Genomic DNA, 20,566 nt, shown 5'->3' on the forward strand with positions numbered 1-20,566 from the left:
ATTCCCAAGTGGATACGGCACAAAGAACTTGTACTTTACAGCCCTACGAACTGAGGCCAGAACTCAGGTGCTCTGACATCCATGTCCCTGAGGGTGACGAAGGGAATGACAGTCCAGACAGTTGCTGCTGGCTCTCCCAATGGCCAAAGCTGCTCAGCTCTCACCTCGACAGTGAATGTAACTAGACTTTGTCCTGGGCCCTGACGTCGGTCCTGTGGCAGCGAGAAGGTACAAAGACCAGCTGGTAACTGGGTGAGCTGGCCCCAGAATAAATTGTCCTTTCTAGGAACATGATGTGTGCTGTGCCCCCTCTTCTGCTCTATAGGTTCCTGTCCAGGCCAAGACACAAAAGAGCGTGTGTAGCGTGGTTACGTTTCTGTGGCGTTTGAAAACAGGGGGAAACGAACCCCAGTGGCAGAAGTCAGGAGCGAGGTACTGCGTACGGCGCTGGGGTGGGGGGAGGTTGAGAGGGTCCAGGGGTTTTCTCCATGTGGTGGAAATGGTCTTTCGCCGGGCTGGGGGCAGTGGTTCCACAGATGTGCACAACTGTCCAAGTTGATTGGAGCGTGCACTTAAGACACGATGCTTTTGTCTGCAGGTTATGCCTGGGCTAAACAGAAGCTCACTGGCGTGGAGACTTGTCGACCCCCCCCCCCCCACAGCCCTCCATCCCCGACACACACACCCATTTCCTGGACTGTGTGATCTGATTTTCTTGCTATTAAAAATTCACGGTCCGTGGCTGAGAACAGCAGCTGCCTTCTGTTTGCAAAGTCAATGTCAATCAGGGCTGCAGAACAGACTCCCCCCTCCCCCCCAGGGCCTCCTTTCTTTTCCCTTTGACCTACTTCCCTGATAAGTGACGAGCCAGCCAGACTCTGGGAACAAACACGCCTGTATTTCTGGTCCTGGACTGCAGGCTGCCTGCTCTGGTGGGTGGGTGGGTGGGTGGATGGGCTAGACAGAGGACAGATGTGAGGGGCTTGGCAACAGAAGCTCCAGTTGTTCGCCTGCCCGGCAGGCCCAACAGTGAGGTCCTCTGTTCCTCCCGTGGCTCCTGCTCGGGCCACACTTCTTTTTGTTTCCTGTCTCTGACAGATGAACATCTGTTAAAACTATGTCTTGGCGAGGTGCGGGGCGGTGGTGGGGGGGGGGGACCGTAAATCCCCAAGCCCATACTCGCCCTGTTGCCTAGCCTGGGCCTCATCTGCGGGGGGCCGACCGGCAGCAAGCCTGGCAACCAGCTCTCTCTGATCGCTCGGGCCTGGGGGCGCATCGTGAATGCACTGGCCTGGTCGTTCATGGCCCTGAGCAGCAGCGGGGCACATGTCCCTAGGCCGCTGTCTCGAGGTATGGGTGGGTGACAACAGTTTAAACCAAAAAGGCCCGGTCCGTGAAGATCAGGGTGCTGAGGCGCGGGCGGGGAGAGAGCTGCAGACTTTGGAGAATGACGGTGGCAACTCCCAAATAAGGCCCCTGCTACTGCTGTTTTTAGCCCAATCCACATAATTGAAAAAACATGGGGAAAAGCAAAGCCAGCTGCCTGCGGGGGCCATGGCAGTGGGGGCAGGGGGGAAGCCGGCTCAGCGCCTGACAGCCAGGCCTAAGCAGGGCTCTTGGCTGGGGGATGCGAGTCACCCTGAGCTGAAAGACCCACAGCACAGCCATCCCGGGTCTCCCTGGACCCAAGCAGAGCCAGGCAGGAGCGGGCGACTTGCTGTGAAGTTTTACAGCTGGTTTCACCGAGGCTGCCTCTGAAGAGGCTGAGGAAGAGGAAACACCGAGATTCCAAAGCCAAAGGGCACCCCCATGCACACAGCCTCGGAACATAAGATGCTCCTGAGCCCAAAGGACAGGGACACGGGAGGGGGTCCCACTGAGGAGGGTCACGTCTAACATCCAGTCTGTGCCAACTCAAGCAATGTAAGGGGGCATTTTCATCTGGTTAGGGTGGTACACGCCTATAATCCCCACACTCAGGAAGCAGAGGCAGGAGGGTTGCAAGTTTGAAGCCAGCCTGGGCTACATATACTGCACAACCTTGTCTCATAAAAAGTAGCTCTGATCCCCAAACACTCTGAGGGGTCATTCTGTTCTCCCTGCCTCACAAGAGGGAATGCTGGAGCTCAAGGGGCATGAACAGTGTGACTCTGCTGGCACCAGCCTTGTAAGCACCAGCCCCTATGCCTTCCTCAGTGTCCCCAGGAGGGCCCGTCTCCATTCTCTGGGCTCCTGAAATGGCCACCGCCTCAGCCCCTTTCCTGAGGACACTCAACACTGGGCTGGCCTTCATCCACTCAAACTCAGGAGAAACAGGGAGCAGCAAACATCACGAAGAAGTCTCCTATTCCATGAAGTCTAAAAGGTCAGACCCAGTCATGCCAGTGACCTTCACCTCCTGTATATTCACTGCCTTTGGAAACCCACTGTGTCCCTTTCTCCACAAGCAGGTCTGCAGTGGGCCAGGAACCTGGATATGTCATTGGAATCCAAGTGGCACAGCCAGGTCCTTGCCCCTCTGGCCCAGCAAGTAGAATGCTGACCTTGAACCCACGGGTAAGAAGCTTTGCATACCCTGAGCTCTCAGGACAAATGCCCCACTCCTCCACCAGGTTGCCAGCCTGCTTGCCTACTCGTATGAGGAGGCCTCTCCAGCCCTGTCACCCCAACTTGGCACCACACAACCCTGATGGCTATTTCTGATTACAAATGTTCTAGAACGAAATACTCTCAGCATCAAATCAGATAGCCTGCCTGGCTCCAAGTTCAAATACAAGCATAACTCACATTTGCAGAATAACTAAGCATTCCTCCATGAGAAATAAAACACTGTCAGCGTTCCCCTTTCTACACGTTACAAAACCAAAGCACAGAGAGATGGAATCCTTTACAAAGAGAACACAGGCAGGACATGGATTTCATTAAAACCATGTAACAAACATGTCACATATACATGTCACATAGCTGAAACTTTAGGTGCTTAGAAGCCTGGGCTTGTTAGACAATGAGTTTCCTCACCACCTGGAAGAGTCTTTGACAGGCTCCTGATTTAGAGCAGGTCAGGTCATCTATTCTCAGTCCCCATGGCCTAAATGTCCGTCACTTCCAATGCTCTCTTTGGAAAATCTGCAAAGGCCCCGGCACCGACCTGCCCCAGCACAGCCTCTTCCTCCATTACGCACTTCCACTTCCCTACAGGCCTGTCCTCTGGAGCCCTCCTCACATGGCATCAGTGTGTCACTTCCTGGGACACAAACTCATGAATTCCACTGCCAAGAGGAGGAGACTGCCAGGTGCCCCCTGGCCTCCTCTGCCCATCTTAAGCTTCCTCCAACAAGACACCTTGGAGGACTCCCCAGATGCTGATGGCCAGCCCACAGGCGCCTCTTCTCCAGCTGACTCTGACCTCCCATTGGCGAAATAACTGCACAAGGCCTCTGGGCACCAGCACCTCAAAGCCACAAGGCCTGCTGTGCAGACCTGGGGTTCCACAGGCTCCTCACTTTACCCTCCCATAGCCAGCTACTACTGTCTTGTGCCTCATGGAGCAGGCAGAACCCATATTCCACACAGAACCACACACCCCAGGATGCAAAGCTCCCTACATCAAGGGACATTACCAGCCTAGGGGGACACCGGAGAAAGGAAGACAGACAGGATATGACCTGGTCTTCCTGTGCAGTCTGAGGCCCCTGCCCAACCCAGGCTCATGAGGCTATGTCTGTCTTCAAGGACATAACTCTGTCTCACTCATCCTCCGCCCCTCGGGATGAGGACACTGTGAAAAGATGCTGCAGAAGCACCTTGAATTCACAGAAAGGCATCATGGTAGAGAGTTCTGAGTTTACAGCCAGCCGGGCATGGTGGCTCACGCCTTTAATCCCAGTACTTGGGGGAGGAGGGGGAAGAGATAGGAGGATCACCATGAGTTCAAGGCTACCCTGAGACTACATACTGAACTCCAGGTCCACCTGGACTAAAGTGAAACCCTACCTCCAAAAAAGAAAAAAAGTTCTGAATTGAGGATTTTTTTTTAAATGTTTTATTTCCTTTTGAGAGAGAGAGGGAGATAAGGAGATAGAGAGAGATAAAGGGCATGCCAGGGCCTCTAGCTATGGCAAACAAACTCTAGGCATGCACCACCATGTGTATCTGGTTTACATGGATACTGGGGAATTGAACCTGGGTCCTTAGGCTTTGCAGGCAAGTGTCTTCACCACTAAGCCATCTCTCCAGCCCTGATTTCTTTTTTATTTCCTTTTCAATTCTCTTTCCACGCTGGCAGCTTAGGGAACTGTCCAGGGAAAGGAGACAGAGAAACCTCAGTCAGAATCAAGCAGTGAGTATAAGCCCACAGGAAGGCCAGGCTTGGGAACCACTCAGAGAACAGCAAACCTACAGCCCTGTTTTCACGCACAGCAAGATTCTCGGTTGCATCCCTTTTGTCTCCTCTGGGAGCATCTCCTTCCTTTGAACACCACACCCCAGCCAAGGCATCTACAGCCAACACCGAAAATTACAAAAGTCCCCAGGGGACGCCCTCAGCCCAGCATGCTCCCACACAAACAGGGGTCTGAGTAAAAATGCTTTTCTCCTGTGACTTGGCATTCTCCAACCACATTTCCAAGAAGTGCAGCTTCGAGCTAAAGAGATGGCTCAGAGGTTAATGTGTTTGCCCGCGAAGCCTAAGAACTCATGATCGAATCTCTAGGTCCCACATGGCCAGAAGCACAGGGACACAAAGTGCAATGTCGCACATGCGCACAAGGGGGCGCAAGCATCTGGAGCTCATTCGCGGCAGGCTGACGGTCCTGGCACACCCATTCTCTCTCTCCTTCTCTCTCTACCTTTTTCTCTCACTCTCTCCCTCAAAAAATTTTTTTTTAATTTTAAAAAGAAGTGCAAGCCAGGCATAATGGCACACATCTTTAATCCCAGCACTCGGGAGGCAGAGGTAGGAGGATCACCATGAGTCCGACGTCAGCCTGAGATAGAGTGAGACCCTACCTCGAAAAACCAAAAAATAAATAAATAAATAAAAAAGAAGTGCAGGGCTGGAGAGATGGCTTAGCGGTTAAGTGCTTGCCTGTGAAGCCTAAGGACCCCGGTTCGAGGCTCGATTCCCCAGGTCCCACGTTAGCCAGATGCACCAGGGGGCGCACGCGTCTGGAGTTCATTTGCAGAGGCTGGAAGCCCTGGCGCGCCCATTCTCTCTCTCTCCCTCTATTTGTCTTTCTCTCTGTGTCTGTCGCTCTCAAATAAATAAATAAATAAATAATTTTTTAAAAAAGTGCAGCTCACATATGGAGGAGAGTTCTTAGGAAGGCAGGAAGCATGGCTCCTGAATGGCTGAGTGGCCAGGGAACCTGGCTATCCTTGCTGAGGGAGTCTGGACATAGTACCATCAACCCAAAAGGAGGACAGAGCTGACTTAATATTAACCCACTGTTGTGACCCCACAAGTGCCTGTGGTGGGAGGTACATACCACCTCCTCAGGGAAGCCCTCCCGCCTGGCCACCAAATAGTGGCCCTGCAACCACAGGCCCCTTCCTCACACTGCTCATCACACGGACCTGCCCCTCGCTCCCCATCACCTTTCTCAAAGGACAACAAGCTCCCAGAACTCCCCATGGCTATTCCGGGCTGAACTTAGAGACAAGGAGTTAACATGTAGAGAAAGAACATGATGTCTACAAAGAGCTCAGAGCTATGGACATCCAGTTCCCACCGGGCAGGAGTAGACTGTGACTCCTACCTCACCTAGACACTATCTATCCCAGGTGACCCAGTGGCCTTCTTCACCCTAGGGTGGTCTGGGAAAGCTCTTTAGGGAACCCCAGACTTCAAGGCCTCACAGAGTACAGTAGACAGCTTCAGGTTGACTGAGATGAACTTCCAGATCAGGCACACTTATGGAGGAAGGGATATTTATTGAAGCTTACAGATCCAGGGGATGTTCCATAATGGCAGAAGAAGCTGGCCTGCCTTCACAGGTCCAGGCAGAACTAGGCACTTTGCATAATCTTTACATTGGAATTTCAAATCCACCACCACACCTTAGGGCTGGGCCCTAAGATCTGCCCAGTGACACCTCCTCCAGCCAGATGACTGCAGATCCAGACTACAAACTAATAAAACACTGAGTACATTGGGGGATGTCTATTCAAACTACCACCCAGGGTTTTACCCTGGGATCCCATCTGGGCTGGTATCCCATTCTGCCCATGTCTCACAGAGACCAATAAAAAAGCTGCCTATCCAATTTCTCCTCTTGAGGCAGGTGGCTGTTAGACACCACTATATGATCCAACTCTGGACAGGACCTGTCCACCTCACCAATCCTTCTTCAAGAGTCTACACACAACCTAGCTCAGGTCCCACAAGCAACAGGGATGGGAAAAACAAAAAACAAAAACAGCAGCATCCAGCCAGGCCCTTCTCTCTCCGAAAGCAGACATCACTAACCTATCTAACACAAGGCTCAGGCAGGCATCAGCAATCAATGAGGCCACTTCCTCCTGCAAAGATCTCAGCTGACACCGTAGAACTTCAGGTCTAGCTCCACCACGAGTCCAATTCCCCTCATTGATAATGAACAGAAAGATGGCAGGAAAGTGAAAGATGAAAGGTCAGCCTTCTTAAGAGGTCAACAGGGGCTGGATAGATAGTTTAGTGGTTAAAGGTGCTTGCCTGCAAAGCCAAAGGGCCCAGGCTCCATTCCCCAGCACCCATATAAAGCCAGATGCAAAAGGTGGTGCATGCGTCTGGAGTTCACTTACAGTGGTTAGAGGCCCTGGTGAGCCCATTCTCTGTATCTGCCTCTCTCTCTCAAATAAATAAATATTTTTTTTAATGGGGAAAGAGAGCTGGAGAGATGGCTTAGAAGTTAAGGCACTTGCCTGCAAAGCCTAAGGACCCAGATTCAATTCCCCAGAACCCATGTAAGCCAGATGCACAAGGTGGCACATATTCTGGAGTACATTGGCAGTGGCTAGAGGCCCTGGCATGCCCATTCTCTCAACTAATAAAATGGGGGGCAGAGAAGGAGGTCAACAAACCAAGCATCCCTCTCTGATGGAGTATGTAAAGCTATCAGTCCCCCCTTGAGGAACAGGCAGGGGGCGCTGAGCAGCCTAGGTGGGACCCCAGGGACTCACTCTACCAGGGCAGGGTACAAGGCGCCAGCCTCCAGGTTGTCTATTTATCGGGAGATTTTTACCTTCTAGACCGCACTGCTATCTGTGGTGGGTGACCCCAGGCTGGTGACTTGCTGTCGGGCCCCCTCTGTGAAAGGAAGCTGCTCCCCTAAACCACCTTCAAGCTCTCAGCCCAAGCCCCCAGTGTGGCTGGGTCACTGATGGGGACTCACTGGGAACTTCTGACATAGCTGATTCCAGAAGGGCTCCTTGCAGCCGGGGGACAGCAAAGGTTTTCCATGTGTCCCGAGGATTGATGTGCACTGTTGTGCTCCCCTCCTCTGCCCCAGCCCTACAGTGTGAGCCCCGAGAGCCAGATACTGGCCTGCACTGCTTTCTGCAAGGTCTCCAGTGCATGAGACTGTGTGGCACACAGCAGGTCCTTCATAAATGCCTGCTGAGTGAGCAAAACTGAATGAATGAATGAATGAATGAATGAATGAATGAATGAATAGTATATGAATACCTGGATGACAGTGGCAGAGTCCCCGTTGTTCCTCATGTGAGCCCCCAGCTCAGAGCATCTGGGGTCTTTAAGAGAACTAGGAAGCCTGGGCCACCTATGTCCCTAGTGCTCAACTGGTGGCCCACTCCATCTTCCTACTTGGGAAAGTAAGTACTAATGTGGGGGGAGCCTCCCCAGCTATCCCTACAGAAGCTCCTGGCCATGTCTCCCTTTGCTCAAGGCATCCCGTTTTGGAAACAAGAGGAGTGATTCTAGGCCTGGAAGGCCTATCCCTGAAGGAAAACTCCTACTAGGGGCACGTAAGAGATCCCACCTTGCCACTGCACATAACACAGACCATGCATGGCCTTCTGGAGCATAAGGACCAGGAACCCAGCCTTAGAGACAGCACCCCTCGTGCCTGGGGAGCAGCTGGCGCTGAATGAAGAATTTCTCCAACCCACCTAGAGGGCCAGCTTCTGGCGAGCTGCTCACCAGGACCACTCGCAAAGAGCCAAGTTGAAAGTCGGCCCACCTAGGAAGGCCTGCCTCCCCTGCTACGGTGGTTTGAAGGCAAAATGGCACCCCCCCCACACAGCCTCATGTGTTTGTGATTAAGCCTCACACTTAATCCCCCAGCTGGTGGAGCTCTGGGAGATGGAACCTTGTTGCAGGAGGTGTGCCTCCGGGAGTGAACTCCGGGATTTTAGAGTCCAGCTCCCACCCCACCAGGCAGCTGGTGCTTGCAAGCTCACGCTTGCTGCTTCCTCCCTACTTTGTGTGAAGACATAATGCCCAGCTGTCTGCTCTGCCATGTTTGCCCACCACGATGAAGCTTTCCCTTGAAACTGAAATAAACCCTGTCCTTCCACAAGCTGCTCTGGTCAGGTGTGTGGTCCCAGCAAGGAGAAGGTAACTGCTACAGCTGCCTTTCCCAAGGTGTGATGTGGGTGCAGAAAGCAGGCCACGTCTCCAGCAGAAAACAGAGAGGAGTGGCCCTAGGGATGGCAGCTGTCCTGACACCTCATGAGACATGCCCTATACTCACCCTGGAAGCCAGACAAATCCCCTACTAACCTCTCATTATGAGAAGAGCCACACAGTGAGAAATACTGTTGGGTCCCTGCAGTGGTTAGAATAGAATAGATGGCCCCCAATATATTCAGTTGTTTGTTTGTAGTTTGCATCTGCTGGCTACCTGGCTGGAGGCAATGTCACTGGGTGATCTTAAGGTGTGGTGGGGGGGGGGGTTCCAATTTCAATCTAAAGATATGCAAAGTGTGCCTAGCTGGAGTTCCTGAAGTGTGCTGTGGCTTTTGGGCTTGTGCTTCTCTCTGTCTGCTTGGGCCTGTGAAGGCAGACCAGCTTCTTCTGCCATTACAGAACTTCCCCTGGATCTGTAAGCTTCAATAAATCCCTTCCTCCATAACTGTGCCTGGTCTGAAAGTTCATCTCAGCAAAACTGAAGCTGTCTGCTACAGAATTTGGTACCGAGGAGTGGACTGAGATGAACATGACTATGTGGATGTTGATCTTTTGGAACCTTTGTTTTGGAGGAATAGGCATGGACTTGGTGCTTGCAACTGAAGATGTCTTCTGGAGTGGTAAGCCAAGTTTTATGGACTATCCTGATTAGAGTCTGAGAATGCTAAGTGCAGACAGCATTGAACTTCGAGGCTTGGCTTATGAGCTTTCTAAGGGGAAGGAAAGACTGCAGAGGACTTTGTTGGAACTGGGCTACTGGCATAAGGGCTGGCTGTATCCTGCTGCCCAGGCCCAGAGAGTTTGATCAGGTTAAATTTGTAATGGACTGATGTGCTTGGCTAGAGATATTGGACTGAGAGACTTAAGATTTTAAGCTAGAAAACTTTAAGCAAGTTAAATTTACTGGCACAGAGACTGGCTTTAGATTACTAAAGCTGCTATTGTCAAACACATTAGTAATCTTAAAGGACCATGGAAAAGATGCCTGAGGAAAGACTATCATAGAAATGCAAACACTTTTGGAAAGAGTTGATTGGAAAAGGAACCTGCTTTTCAAGACTATGATTTGTTTCATACCTGAATTAAGAATATGGCTGTGTCCTACACACCTGGTATTGGTTTCAGAAGCATGAAAAATGCGAGGAGTCGTCGTGAATTGCACATGCTTCCAGGAGCTGCTGCTGAGACGCACCATTAGGCAGGGCATGATGCCCTGATAGGCTGAAAGAGCCTTTGGAAGATGGACCGTGGTTTGCATGAAAACCTCAAGATGTTTTGGATATACCAGGACTGTGCAAGGGCTACCATGGAGTGCACTGTTGGCCTGGGATGGAAGTGTTCCCCTGCTACTCTGCTCAGCTGGAGGGGCGGAACTGGAAAATCTGGAGACTCTCAGTCTCTGGTTATGTTGAACTTGAACTGCAGAAGTTTGATGTTTGTTTGATGGTGGTTGAATTTGCATTGTTTTAGTCTCTCCTTGCTGTGCCTTATAGTAGTTAAAGATGTTTACTTTGTGCCTTTATATGTTAGAAATGTTTAACTTGTTTGATTTTACAGGTCTTAATATCTTAAATTGGTCAAGACTGTGGGGACCTTTAAAATTGAACTGCGTACAATTTACAATGTGTGATGATTATAAATGTATTGGGGACCAGGAGCAGAATGTGGTGGTTTAATAGAATAGATGGTCCCCAATATTTTCAGTTGTTTGTAGTTTGCATCTGCTGGCTACCTGACTGGATCTTAAGGTGTGGTGGGGGGTTTCTAATTTCAATCTAAAGATATGCAAAGTGTGCCTAGCTGGAGTTCCTGAAGTGTGCTGTGGCTTTTGGCTTTTGGGCTTGTGCTTCTCTGTCTGCTTGGGCCTGTGAAGGCAGACCAGCTTCTTCTGCCATTATGGAACTTCCCCTGGATCTGTAAGCTTCAATAAAAGTCTTCCTCCATAACTGTGCCTGGTCTGAAAGTTCATCTCAGTGAACCTGAAGCTGTCTGATACAGTCCCCCAAGGTGGAATCACCTCAGTGCAGGATACGACCAAGTGTCCCGGAGGAGCAAATGCCGAGTGGTGAAGCCATGATATGGGAAGCAAAAGAGGAGCCGCAGACAGGGGGAGAACCAACTCTATGCGTCCAGGGGAAAATGCTCTCGTGGCCTACATTTCCACAGGAGCTTTCATGTGGTAGGAGGATTGTGGGAATGAGATTCAAAACAGAAAAACATGTACAAGATGGGGGAAAACAGAAGCCAAAAACCACACCAGCAGCCTCACCAGGGTGTTCTCCAACAGAGGGGACGAAAGGTACGAGAGAGGAAAATGAGGGTGTCGTATGACAAATGCCTCCATACTGACAGCAGAAACAAGGACTGCAGATTGCCGGCTTTATCAAAAGCAGCTGGGCAGGGTGTGGTGGCGCACGCCTTTAATCCCAGCCCTCGTGAGGCAGAGGTAGGAGGCTCGCCTACGGCCACCCTGAGACTACAGAGTGAATTCCAGGTCAGCCTGGGCTACAGCAAGATACCACCTTAAAAAAAAAAAAGAAAAGCTGGGGGCTGGAGAGATGGCTTAGCGGTTAAGCGCTTGCCTGTGAAGCCTAAGGACCCCGGTTCAAGGCTCGGTTCCCCAGGTCCCACATTAGCCAGATGCACAAGGGGGCGCACGCGTCTGGAGTTCGTTCTCAGTGGCTAGAGGCCACTCTCTTCCCTCTTATCAGTCTTTCTATGTCTGTTGCTCTCAAATAAATAAAAAATGAACAAAAAAGAAAAGCTGGGCCCATTCCCAAGAGACTCAAGATTGAACCTGTGGACGTTCCCCCATAGAAGGAAGGGTATGGTGTGGGGAAGGTTGTCAGACCCTTTCCCCTCCACCTGAGGGGCACCCCCTGTGCCAGCCACATGAAATGATACATGTGCTCTTGTGGCCTCAGGAGACGGGTAGATAGAGGGTAAAGGATCAGGGGATAGCGAGCTCCACCTAAGCAGCCAAGGGGAGGTCATCATCCATGCTTGTATGAGACTTCTCAGCGGTAAGACTGCTTTGGGGTCTCATGCTTTGTAAGCAAGCCCTCACCCCAAGACCAAGGGAAGATCGTCCATACAGGTAACCCTGACACAGTGAGCTCCTTGGGGGGGGGGGGGGCAGGTGGGAGGCCTTCATGCGTGCTGGGAGTTCTCGGTGGTTCAGCTACAGCTCCCCTGAGAGCTCCACATTCCTCTGAGTACCCCGCTAAACCCACTGGCTCACCGAAACGGGTCCGTGTGGACCTGTACTTCGATCAGCTGTCCACGGCGGCGAACGGACGTGCAGTGGCACCTCCCCAGGGAGAAAGCTTCCCACGGCACCGGGGCGCAGCACCGCAGGCTTGCTTCCTGCCTCACAGCGTCACCTGCCAGCCTGCTTCTTTTTAAACCATAAACACAGAGCTTTTAGGTTGTGAGCACCACACATGCCAACTGCACATTTAGCACCTTGGCGATATGGTGCTGTCATTTCATAGACGGGATGGTGTGCCAGTGAAGCACAGAGGTTGGAGCTGACCAGGAACCCTGGCCCACTGCCACAGTCAACTCGGCGCAGAGCCCAAAGCGCTCGGGGCCTTCGCTGAAGGCAACCAACTGCTGTGCCGGGGCTGCCGCGTCCCCTTTGAAGACACCGAGGCTTGCGACCAGGCCGGCCCCCATCCTGTCCTAGACCGCACTCTGTCTCACCTGCCTTACACGTCTTGCCGTTGTCCTGGAGCTGCACACCCGTGGGGCAGGCACAGGCGTAAAATGGCTCCCTCGGGGACAGCAGGCACAGGTGGGAGCAGCCGCCATTGTCCTCCTCGCAGGGCGTGTGGACTGTGAAAAGCAAAGGAAATCAGACAGAGTGAAAGTTCCAGTTTAGGGTATGTGACCCTCACCCCTAACCCTGACATTCATTTCCAAATGAGCTCGCACCTGTTCCCCAGAGTGTCCCTCGGGGAACTGCCCAGTGCCATGCCACCTCACCAGTGCTGACTACCCAGGCTGACCTGGAATTCACTCTGTAGTGTCAGGCTGGCCGTTGGCGATCCTTCTACCTCTGCCTCACAAGGGCTGGGATTAAAGGCGTGCGCCACCACACCCTGCCCAGCTGCTTGTCCATTGGTCTAAATTTTCTTCAAAACCACTTTCTTCGGGCTGGAGAGATGGCTTAGCAGCTAGGCACTTGCCTGTAAAGCCTAAGGACCTTGGTTCGAGGCTCGATCCCCTAGGACCCACGTAAGCCAGATGCACAAGGTGGCGCATGCATCTGGAGTTCGTTTGCAATGGTTGGAGGCCCTGGCATGCCCATTCTCTCTCTATCTGCCTCTTCCTCTCCCTCCCTCCCTCCCTCTCTCTCTCTCTCTGTTGCTCTCAAATAAATAAGAAAAAAAAGTACATGCTATCAAATGTGGCTATTTAAAATATATATTCTTTTCTTCAAAACTGCCCTGCCCCTGAAGCAAGCTTTTTCTCCAACCTGAGCTTCTCTAACAACAAATAAATAAAACCCTCTGGGCTGGAGAGATGGCTTAGCGGTTAAGCGCTTGCCTGTGAAGCCTAAGGACCCCGGTTCGAGGCTCGGTTCCCCAGGTCCCACGTTAGCCAGATGCACAAGGGGGCGCATGCGTCTGGAGTTCGTTTGCAGAGGCTGGAAGCCCTGGTGCGCCCATTCTCTCTCTCTCCCTCTATCTTTCTCTATGTGTCTGTCGCTCTCAAATAAATAAATAAAAATTTTAAAAAAATAAAAATAAAAATAAAAATAAAACCCTCCTCTTTCTCAGAGCCCCTGAAGGACACTGTACCCCAGTCAGAAATCTGTGGCAGGACCTCAAGACCTGCCATACCATCTGGTACTTCTGCCATAGAAGCATAGCAGGCACCTTTCCTGGCAGCAGTGCCCTTTAGAAGCCTAGGACCCCAAGCTGAGAAACAGGGACTCCTAGCAGATACTTCACTCCAATACCCTTCAGGGTCTTTTTGGTGGTGGTGTTTCTCGAAGTAGGGCCTCTCTCTAGGTCATCTCAGGGTAGCCTTGAACTCACGGCAATCCTGTTCCTCCTACTGGCATTAAAGGTGGGTGCAGCCACGCCCGGCTCCCTTCAGGTTCTTTAATGGAGGGATGGTCACCAGCCCCTAGATGGCAGCCCTAGACTCTGCAGAAAGGCCCTGGGTGCCACCATGGCCTGCCCAGCCTCCTTCCAGAGCAGGGCAAACCTTTCTGGAGAGGTGGCCTCTATTGCCCGGGAGCTGCTACACGGAAATGACAGTCTCTCTACTGACCCCCTGTCCCACGTCTTCCCTGCTTCTCACCCCGTCCCACCCGACGCCACCTCCCTGGCTCTGCCCTATGACCACAGCCCCAGCCCCGCCTGTGCCTGCTGCACGGCCCTGCCCGCCTGCCTGCCCACACTCACGGGGAGGCTGCCGCTCTTGGCTGAGCACCTGGATGTCCATGGGTGAGTAGAGGGCACCGAGGATCTCCTCCCGCTTCTCCCCCGTCCTCTTGTTGCAGGCGTGGATGGAACGGGTCTGCCAGTCCGTCCAGTAGAGTGTGTCCCCGGACAGCGTCAGGGCGAAAGGGTGAGTCAGGCTGCCCTCCACCACCTTCTGCCTGCAGCAGGGAAGGAGAGGGCAGAGCGATGGGAAAGGCCTCCTGCAGAACAGCTTCTGTTCTGCTCTGCAGGTCCTCAAGCCCCGGTGGTCCCCAGATGGGAGCGTGTCCCACTTGGTCCACTCCAGAAAAAAAAAAAATTTCCCGGTCAGTGTTCACGGGCGTCTCACACCCTGTCAGCCCCCTGTCACTGATAGAGACGCAGGGGTCCCCGGGCTGAGGGCCTTCGAGAGAAGAAAGGAGGATGTGGACATTCCTGGGGACACATTGCTGCCAAGAAGCCTCGCAGCCCTTCTGCCCCGTGGCTGAATTTGCTCACTCTTTTTAATTTTAACTTTTTAAAAAAAATTTTATTACCATTTTCATGATTATAAAAAAAATCCCGTGTTAATTCCCCCCCACTTTCTCCTTTGAAATTCCATTCTCCATCATATTACCTCCCCATAACAATCATTGTACTTACATAAATACAATATCAACCTATTAAGTACCCTCCTCCCTTCCTTTCTCTTCCCTTTATGTCTCCTTTTTACCTTACTGGCCTCTGCCACTAAGTATTTTCATTCTCACGCAGAAGCCCAGTCATCTGTAGCTAGGATCCACATATGAGAGAGAACATGTGGCATTTGGCTTTCTGGGCCTGGGTTAATTTTAATTTTAATTTATTTATTGAGAGAAAGAGAAAGAGAATGGGCATGCCACAGCCTCCAGCCACTGCCAACGAACTCCTGACGCATGTACCACCTTGTGCATCTGGTTTATGAGGGACCTGGGGAATTGAACCTAGGTCCTTTGACTTTGCAGGCAAGCACCTTAACCGCTAAGTCAGCTCCCCAGTCCTGAATTTGCTCACTCCTAAAGTCCACAGTTTATATGTTTTTTTTTTTTCTTTTTTTCCCAGTTTATATCTTCTGAGCAAACTAGACTAGTATCAACATCAGGGAAAAGCTTTTGAATGTCCCACAGAAGAGACATTGCATTTAATGCGATGACAAACACTGGGAACAGGATCAGAATGGATCACAGTCAATAACTCTGTGATGACAATATTTTTTGTCTTTGTATGTGTGGTGTGGTGTGGTGTGTGTGTGTGCCTCGCTTGCTCACCACAATGGGTTGAGACTAGCTGTGCGGCCTTAGGTGAGTTCATGCACCCCTCTGTACATCATCACAATGAAGGAGGGATAGCAAAAGCTTCATGGGGTTGGTATGGAAATTAAAAGAACTGATAGATGTCCCAGAACACAGCTGGTACTATGGAAGGGTTAGCCCCCAATACCACTACCCTGGTTCAGCTGCCACCATCCTGCCATGATCTAGGACACCCCAGCCAACAGCCTTCCTGGACTCTGGGCCACCCTTCATTACTGCCAGGACCAGTTGCTCCCCAAAGCCCACGGTCCCCAAGCTGCTCATTTCCAAATCTCAGACCAGGCCAGCCCATGCCCCTCAGGAATAATGGGACACAGTGCTTCAAGCCAGCTCCCCGCGATGGTTTTGTGTGAGGAGTCTCTGGAGGACTGCAGCCCACTCAGCTTCCGCCAGGTCACCAGATGAGCCCTCCGTCCTGGCTCCCAGGGCCCTAAACCAGGGGCTCCCCTAGTGCAGAAATGAGGTCTGCCTTCCCAGGAGGCACAAGACCTTACAGCAGGCAATATGTGGCCACTGAGGGAACTTCTCCTCACCTCCCTGCACGTGAAAGAGGCAGCTGCGACTCAAGGGAGGCGCTGCTACACCAAGTGGAACTGAAAGCAGTCACCCAACGAGGGGAAAACTTTCCTACTTATTATTTGGGTTTGGGGGGGTGCCTAGCATGCATGGTGTACGTACAGAGTACAAATGTGTCCAGATGCACATACCCTGTGCACTGCACATGCAAAGGCCAGAGGAGGATATCAAATGTCCTCCTCTGTCTACCTCACACCTTATTTCCTCGAGACAGAGTCTCCTGCTGAACTTGTAGTTAGTTCACTGGTTTTCAATGACTGCCTGACCAGCAAGCCCCAGCAATCCACCTGCCTCCTTCCTCCCACACCCCAACCCCAACAATCAGCACTTTAGTTACAGATGTACACAGCTAGGTCTTTTTACATGAGTGCTGAGGATCAAACTCACGTCCTCCTTGTGCTTCCACAGCAAGTGCTCTTATCCACTGAACCATCCTCCCCAGGCCCCCATCCAACCCATTTTATTGAGCTTCTTCCAAGGGCACAGCTGTCGGGCAAGATGGGGGGGGGGTACAGTGATATGAAACTCTGGCAGCTGATCTCAGGAGGCTATGGAAGGGCTGCGGGCATGCAGGGAAGTGAATGCTTCCCAACCCCATCTGGCCACAAGCTCTCATCTACAGATTTAAAATGCAAAATGTTCTGAAAGGGCTGGGGGGATGGCTTAGTGGTTAAGGTGTTTGTGTGCAAAGCCAAAGAACCCAGGTTCGATTCCCCTGGACCCACATTAGCCAGCTGCACAAGGAGGCGCATGCACCTGGAGTTCATTGCAGTGGCTAGAGGCCCTGGAGCGCCCATTCTCTCCCTTCCCCCCTCCCTCTTTCTCTGTCAAATAAATAAATTTTTTTTTTAATGTTCTGAAAATTGTGGTTTTGGTGGCAGTGGGTAGGGGCAGTCTTCTCTCTCCAGGTTGGAGCGAATGTTCTACATGTTGCTATATAAACAGTGACATCAGCTGTGACGTAAAGCATGCTACCTGTTCTCTATTCCTACTCCTGAAAGGTCCTGAGGTCAGACATGGCCTCTGAACACCCAGTGAGCAGCAAGATGCCACGAGATTGGGCACCCCCCAAGCCAGCCAACTGACACTCACCGAAAGGAACCATCCAGGTTGGCACAGTGGATGAAGCTGAGCTTGGCATCAGCCCAGTACAGCTTCTGCTCCTCCAGGTCGATGGTCAGCCCATTGGGCCAGTAAATGTCAGAGTCCACGATGATCTTCCGGGAACTGCCATCCATCCCCGCCCGCTCGATCCGGGGCGTCTCTCCCCAGTCTGTCCAGTACATGTATCTAACAGGGAGGTGAGGACGAGAGGAGAGGAAGCCAACACCTGAGCGCTGGCTCCCGCTCAGACACGGGCACAAAAGCTCATCTACTGGAGATTACCACGGTTAGGGCTTTGGGGTCCAGGGCTTTAGGTTGGACAAGAACCCCTTTTTTGAGGAAGCCTTCTACACTGCTGGTGGGAATGCAATCTGGTCCAGCCATTGTGGAAATCAGCGTGGAGGTTCCTAAAACAGCTAAAGATTGATCTACCATATGACCCAGCTATGGCACTCCTAGGCATATATCCGAAGGACTCATCTCATTTCCTTAGAAATACGTGCTCATCCATGTTTATTGCTGCTCAATTTATAATAGCTGGGAAATGGAACCAGCCTAGACGACCCTCAACTGATGAATGGATAATGAAGAGGTGGCACATTTATACAATGGAGTTCTACTCAGTAGTAAAGAAAAATGAAGTTATGAAATTTGCAGAAAAATGGATGGACCTGGAAAGGATTATACTAAGTGAGGTAACCCAGGCCCAGAAAGCCAAGCGCCACATGTTCTCTCTCATTTGTGGATCCTAGCTACAGATGACTGGGCTTCTGCGTGAGAAGGAAAATATGGAGTAGCAGAGGCCAGTAAGTTAAAAAGGAGACATAAAGGGAAGAGAAAGGAAGGGAGGAGGGTACTTAATAGGTTGATATTGTATGTATGTAAGTACAATGATTGTGATGGTGGAGAATAGAATTTCAAAGGGGAAAGTGTGGGGGGTGGGGAGGGAGGGAATTACCATGCAATTTTTTTTTATAATCATGGAAAATGCAAATAAAAATTTAAAAAATTTAAAAAAAAGAACCCCTTTTTTATTTTTTGGGGGGGGAGAGAAAGAGAATTGGTGTGCCAGGACCTCAGCAACTGTACTCAAACTCCAGACACTTCCGCCACCTAGTGGGCATGTGTGACCTTGCACTTGCCTTACCTTTGTGTGTCTGGCTTATGTGGGATCTGGGGAGTCAAACACAGGTCCTTAGGCTTTGCAGGCAAGCGCCTTAACCGCTAAGCTATCTCTCCAGCCCAAGAACCCCTTTAAAAAAAAATTTTTTTTGGTTTTTTGTTTTTTTTTTTAAATTTTATTTATTTATTTATTTGACAGAGAATGAGGGTGGGGGAGAGAGAAAGAGAAAGAATGAACAGGCCTGCCTCCAGCCACTGCAAATGAATTCCAGACATGTGCACCCCCTTGTGCATCTGGCTAATATGGGACCTGGGGAATCAAACCTGGGTCCTTTAGCTTTGAAGGCAAATGCCTTAACTGCTAAGCCATCCCTCCAGCCCTGGTTTTGTTTGTTTCATTTGGTGTTTTCTTTCTTTTTTTTTTTTTTTTGGTTTTTTGAGGTAGGGTCTCACTCTAGCCCAGGCTGACCTGGAATTCACTATGGAGTCTCAGGGTGGCCTCAAACTCATGGCAATCCTCCTACCTCTGCCTCCCGAGTGCTGGGATTAAAGGCATGCGCCACCACGCCCGGCTTCCTTTGGTTTTTTAAGGTAGAGTCTTGCTGTAGTCCAGGCTGACCTATAATTCACTATGTAGTCTCATGGTGGCCTCAAACTCACAGCAATCCTCCTACCTCTGTCTCCCGAGTGCCGGGATTAAAGACATGCTCCACCACACCCAGCTTCAAGAGCCCTTTTTAAAAATTATTTTATTTATTTGAGAGAGGGAGAAGGAAAGAGAGGATGAGCATGCCAGGGCCTCCAACCATTGCAAACAAACGCCAGATGCATGTGCCACCTGGGTCCTGGGGAATTGAAACTGTGTTCTTAGGCTTCACAGGCAAATGCCTTAACTGTTAAGCCATCTCTCCAGGAATACATTTTTTTTTCCTTTTTTGGTCATTTGTATCTGTGTGGAGTGTGGTAGTGTGGGGTGTGTACAATGTGCACACGTGTATGCAAATGCACACACCTCATGCACGCCCATGTGGAGGCTGTCTTCCTCTATCACATTGTTCCTTTGAGACGAAGCATCACACTTTTACCTGGCGCTGCTTCTTTTAGAGTCAGACCGGCTAACCAGAACCCGTGATTCTCTGTCCGCTAGCCCGCTCAGGACCGGGCTTATAGATGTGTGTGGTCACAGCCAGCATTTCCCATGGGTGCTGGGGATCAAACTCTAGCCTTCTCAAGCCCTCATACTTGCTTACAAATGCTCTTACCTTCTTAGTCCTCTAGTCCTAGGAACATCCCTTTTTAAAAAATATTTTATTTTTCTTTATTTATTTGAGAGAGAGACAGACAGAGAATGGGTGCACCAGGGCCTCCAGCCACTGCTACCGAACTCCAGATGCGTGTGCCCCCTTGTCCATCTACATTATGTGGGTCATGGGGAATTGAAGCAAGGTCCTTTGACTCTGCAGGCAAGTGCCTTAACCACTATGCCCTCTCTCCAGACCCCCCACCCCCAAAACATTCTTAACAAAAAAATGCAGGCTAGGGAAGATCATTTGGCATCTGCTTACCACTTATGCATGAGAGAATGGGAGGGCCTGAGACTTCTGGAGCTCAATTCCCCAGAAGGCACATAAAAAGCTGGGTGGGGCTGGAGAGACGGCTTAGTGGTTTAGCACTTGCCTATGAAGCCTAAGAACCCTGGTTCAAGGATCAATTCCCCAGGACCCATGTTAGCCAGATGCACAAGGGGGTGCACGCATCTGGAGTTTGTTTGCAGTGGCTAGAAGCCCTGGCGCACCCATTCTCGCTCTCTTTCTTTCTGCTTCTGTCTGTTGCTCTCAAAAATAAATAAATAAAAATAAAAAAAATTTTTTTAAAAAGCTGGGTGTCAGGCTGGAGAAGATTGCTTAGCAGTTAAGGCGCTTGCCTGTGAAGTCCAAGGACCCATGTTCAACTCTCCAGACCCCACATAAGCCACACACAGAAAGGTGAGGCAAGCTCACGGTCACATATGCCCACTAGGTAATGCAAGCATCTGGAGTTCAATTGCAGTGGCTGAGGCCCTGGCATGCCAATTCTCTCTTTTTCTCTCTCCCCCTGTATCTCTCGCTCTCTATAAAAATATTTTTGTTAATTTTTTAAACCTCTGGAAAAAAAAAGATATCACTGTAAACAGACTAACTCTTGCCTCACTGACCAAAATGTCACCAATTAGCTGGGCGTGGTGGCACATACCTTTTAATCCCAGCACTGGGGAGGCAGAGGTAGGAGGATCACTGTGCGTTCAAGGCCACCCTAAAAATACACAGTGAATTTCAGGTCAGCCTGGGCTAGAGCAAGACCCTACCTCGAAAACAACAACAATAAAAAGGCTC

The 20,566-nt window shown here is 50.9% G+C and overlaps 1 protein-coding gene and 1 long non-coding RNA gene across 2 annotated transcripts in view; one reads left to right on the forward strand and one right to left on the reverse strand.

The window, feature by feature from the left end:
* Lrp5 (LDL receptor related protein 5) overlaps positions 1 to 20,566 on the reverse strand; it is a 144,141-nt gene that overhangs the window by 68,641 nt on the left and 54,934 nt on the right. Inside the window, exons 3-5 of the mRNA XM_045151411.1 lie at positions 17,061 to 17,258; positions 14,044 to 14,240; positions 12,332 to 12,463 (exon numbers count right to left, since the gene is read on the reverse strand). Coding sequence (XP_045007346.1) covers positions 12,332 to 12,463; positions 14,044 to 14,240; positions 17,061 to 17,258 — 527 coding nt within the window. The remainder of the gene's footprint in view (positions 1 to 12,331; positions 12,464 to 14,043; positions 14,241 to 17,060; positions 17,259 to 20,566) is intronic.
* On the forward strand, positions 277 to 754 carry LOC123461401. Its single transcript, XR_006637672.1, has 2 exons — positions 277 to 432; positions 599 to 754. It is a non-coding gene; the product is annotated as an uncharacterized LOC123461401 (long non-coding RNA).

The sequence above is a fragment of the Jaculus jaculus genome, chromosome 1 (assembly GCF_020740685.1).
Source record: "Jaculus jaculus isolate mJacJac1 chromosome 1, mJacJac1.mat.Y.cur, whole genome shotgun sequence".
In the NCBI taxonomy this organism is placed as follows: domain Eukaryota; kingdom Metazoa; phylum Chordata; class Mammalia; order Rodentia; family Dipodidae; genus Jaculus; species Jaculus jaculus.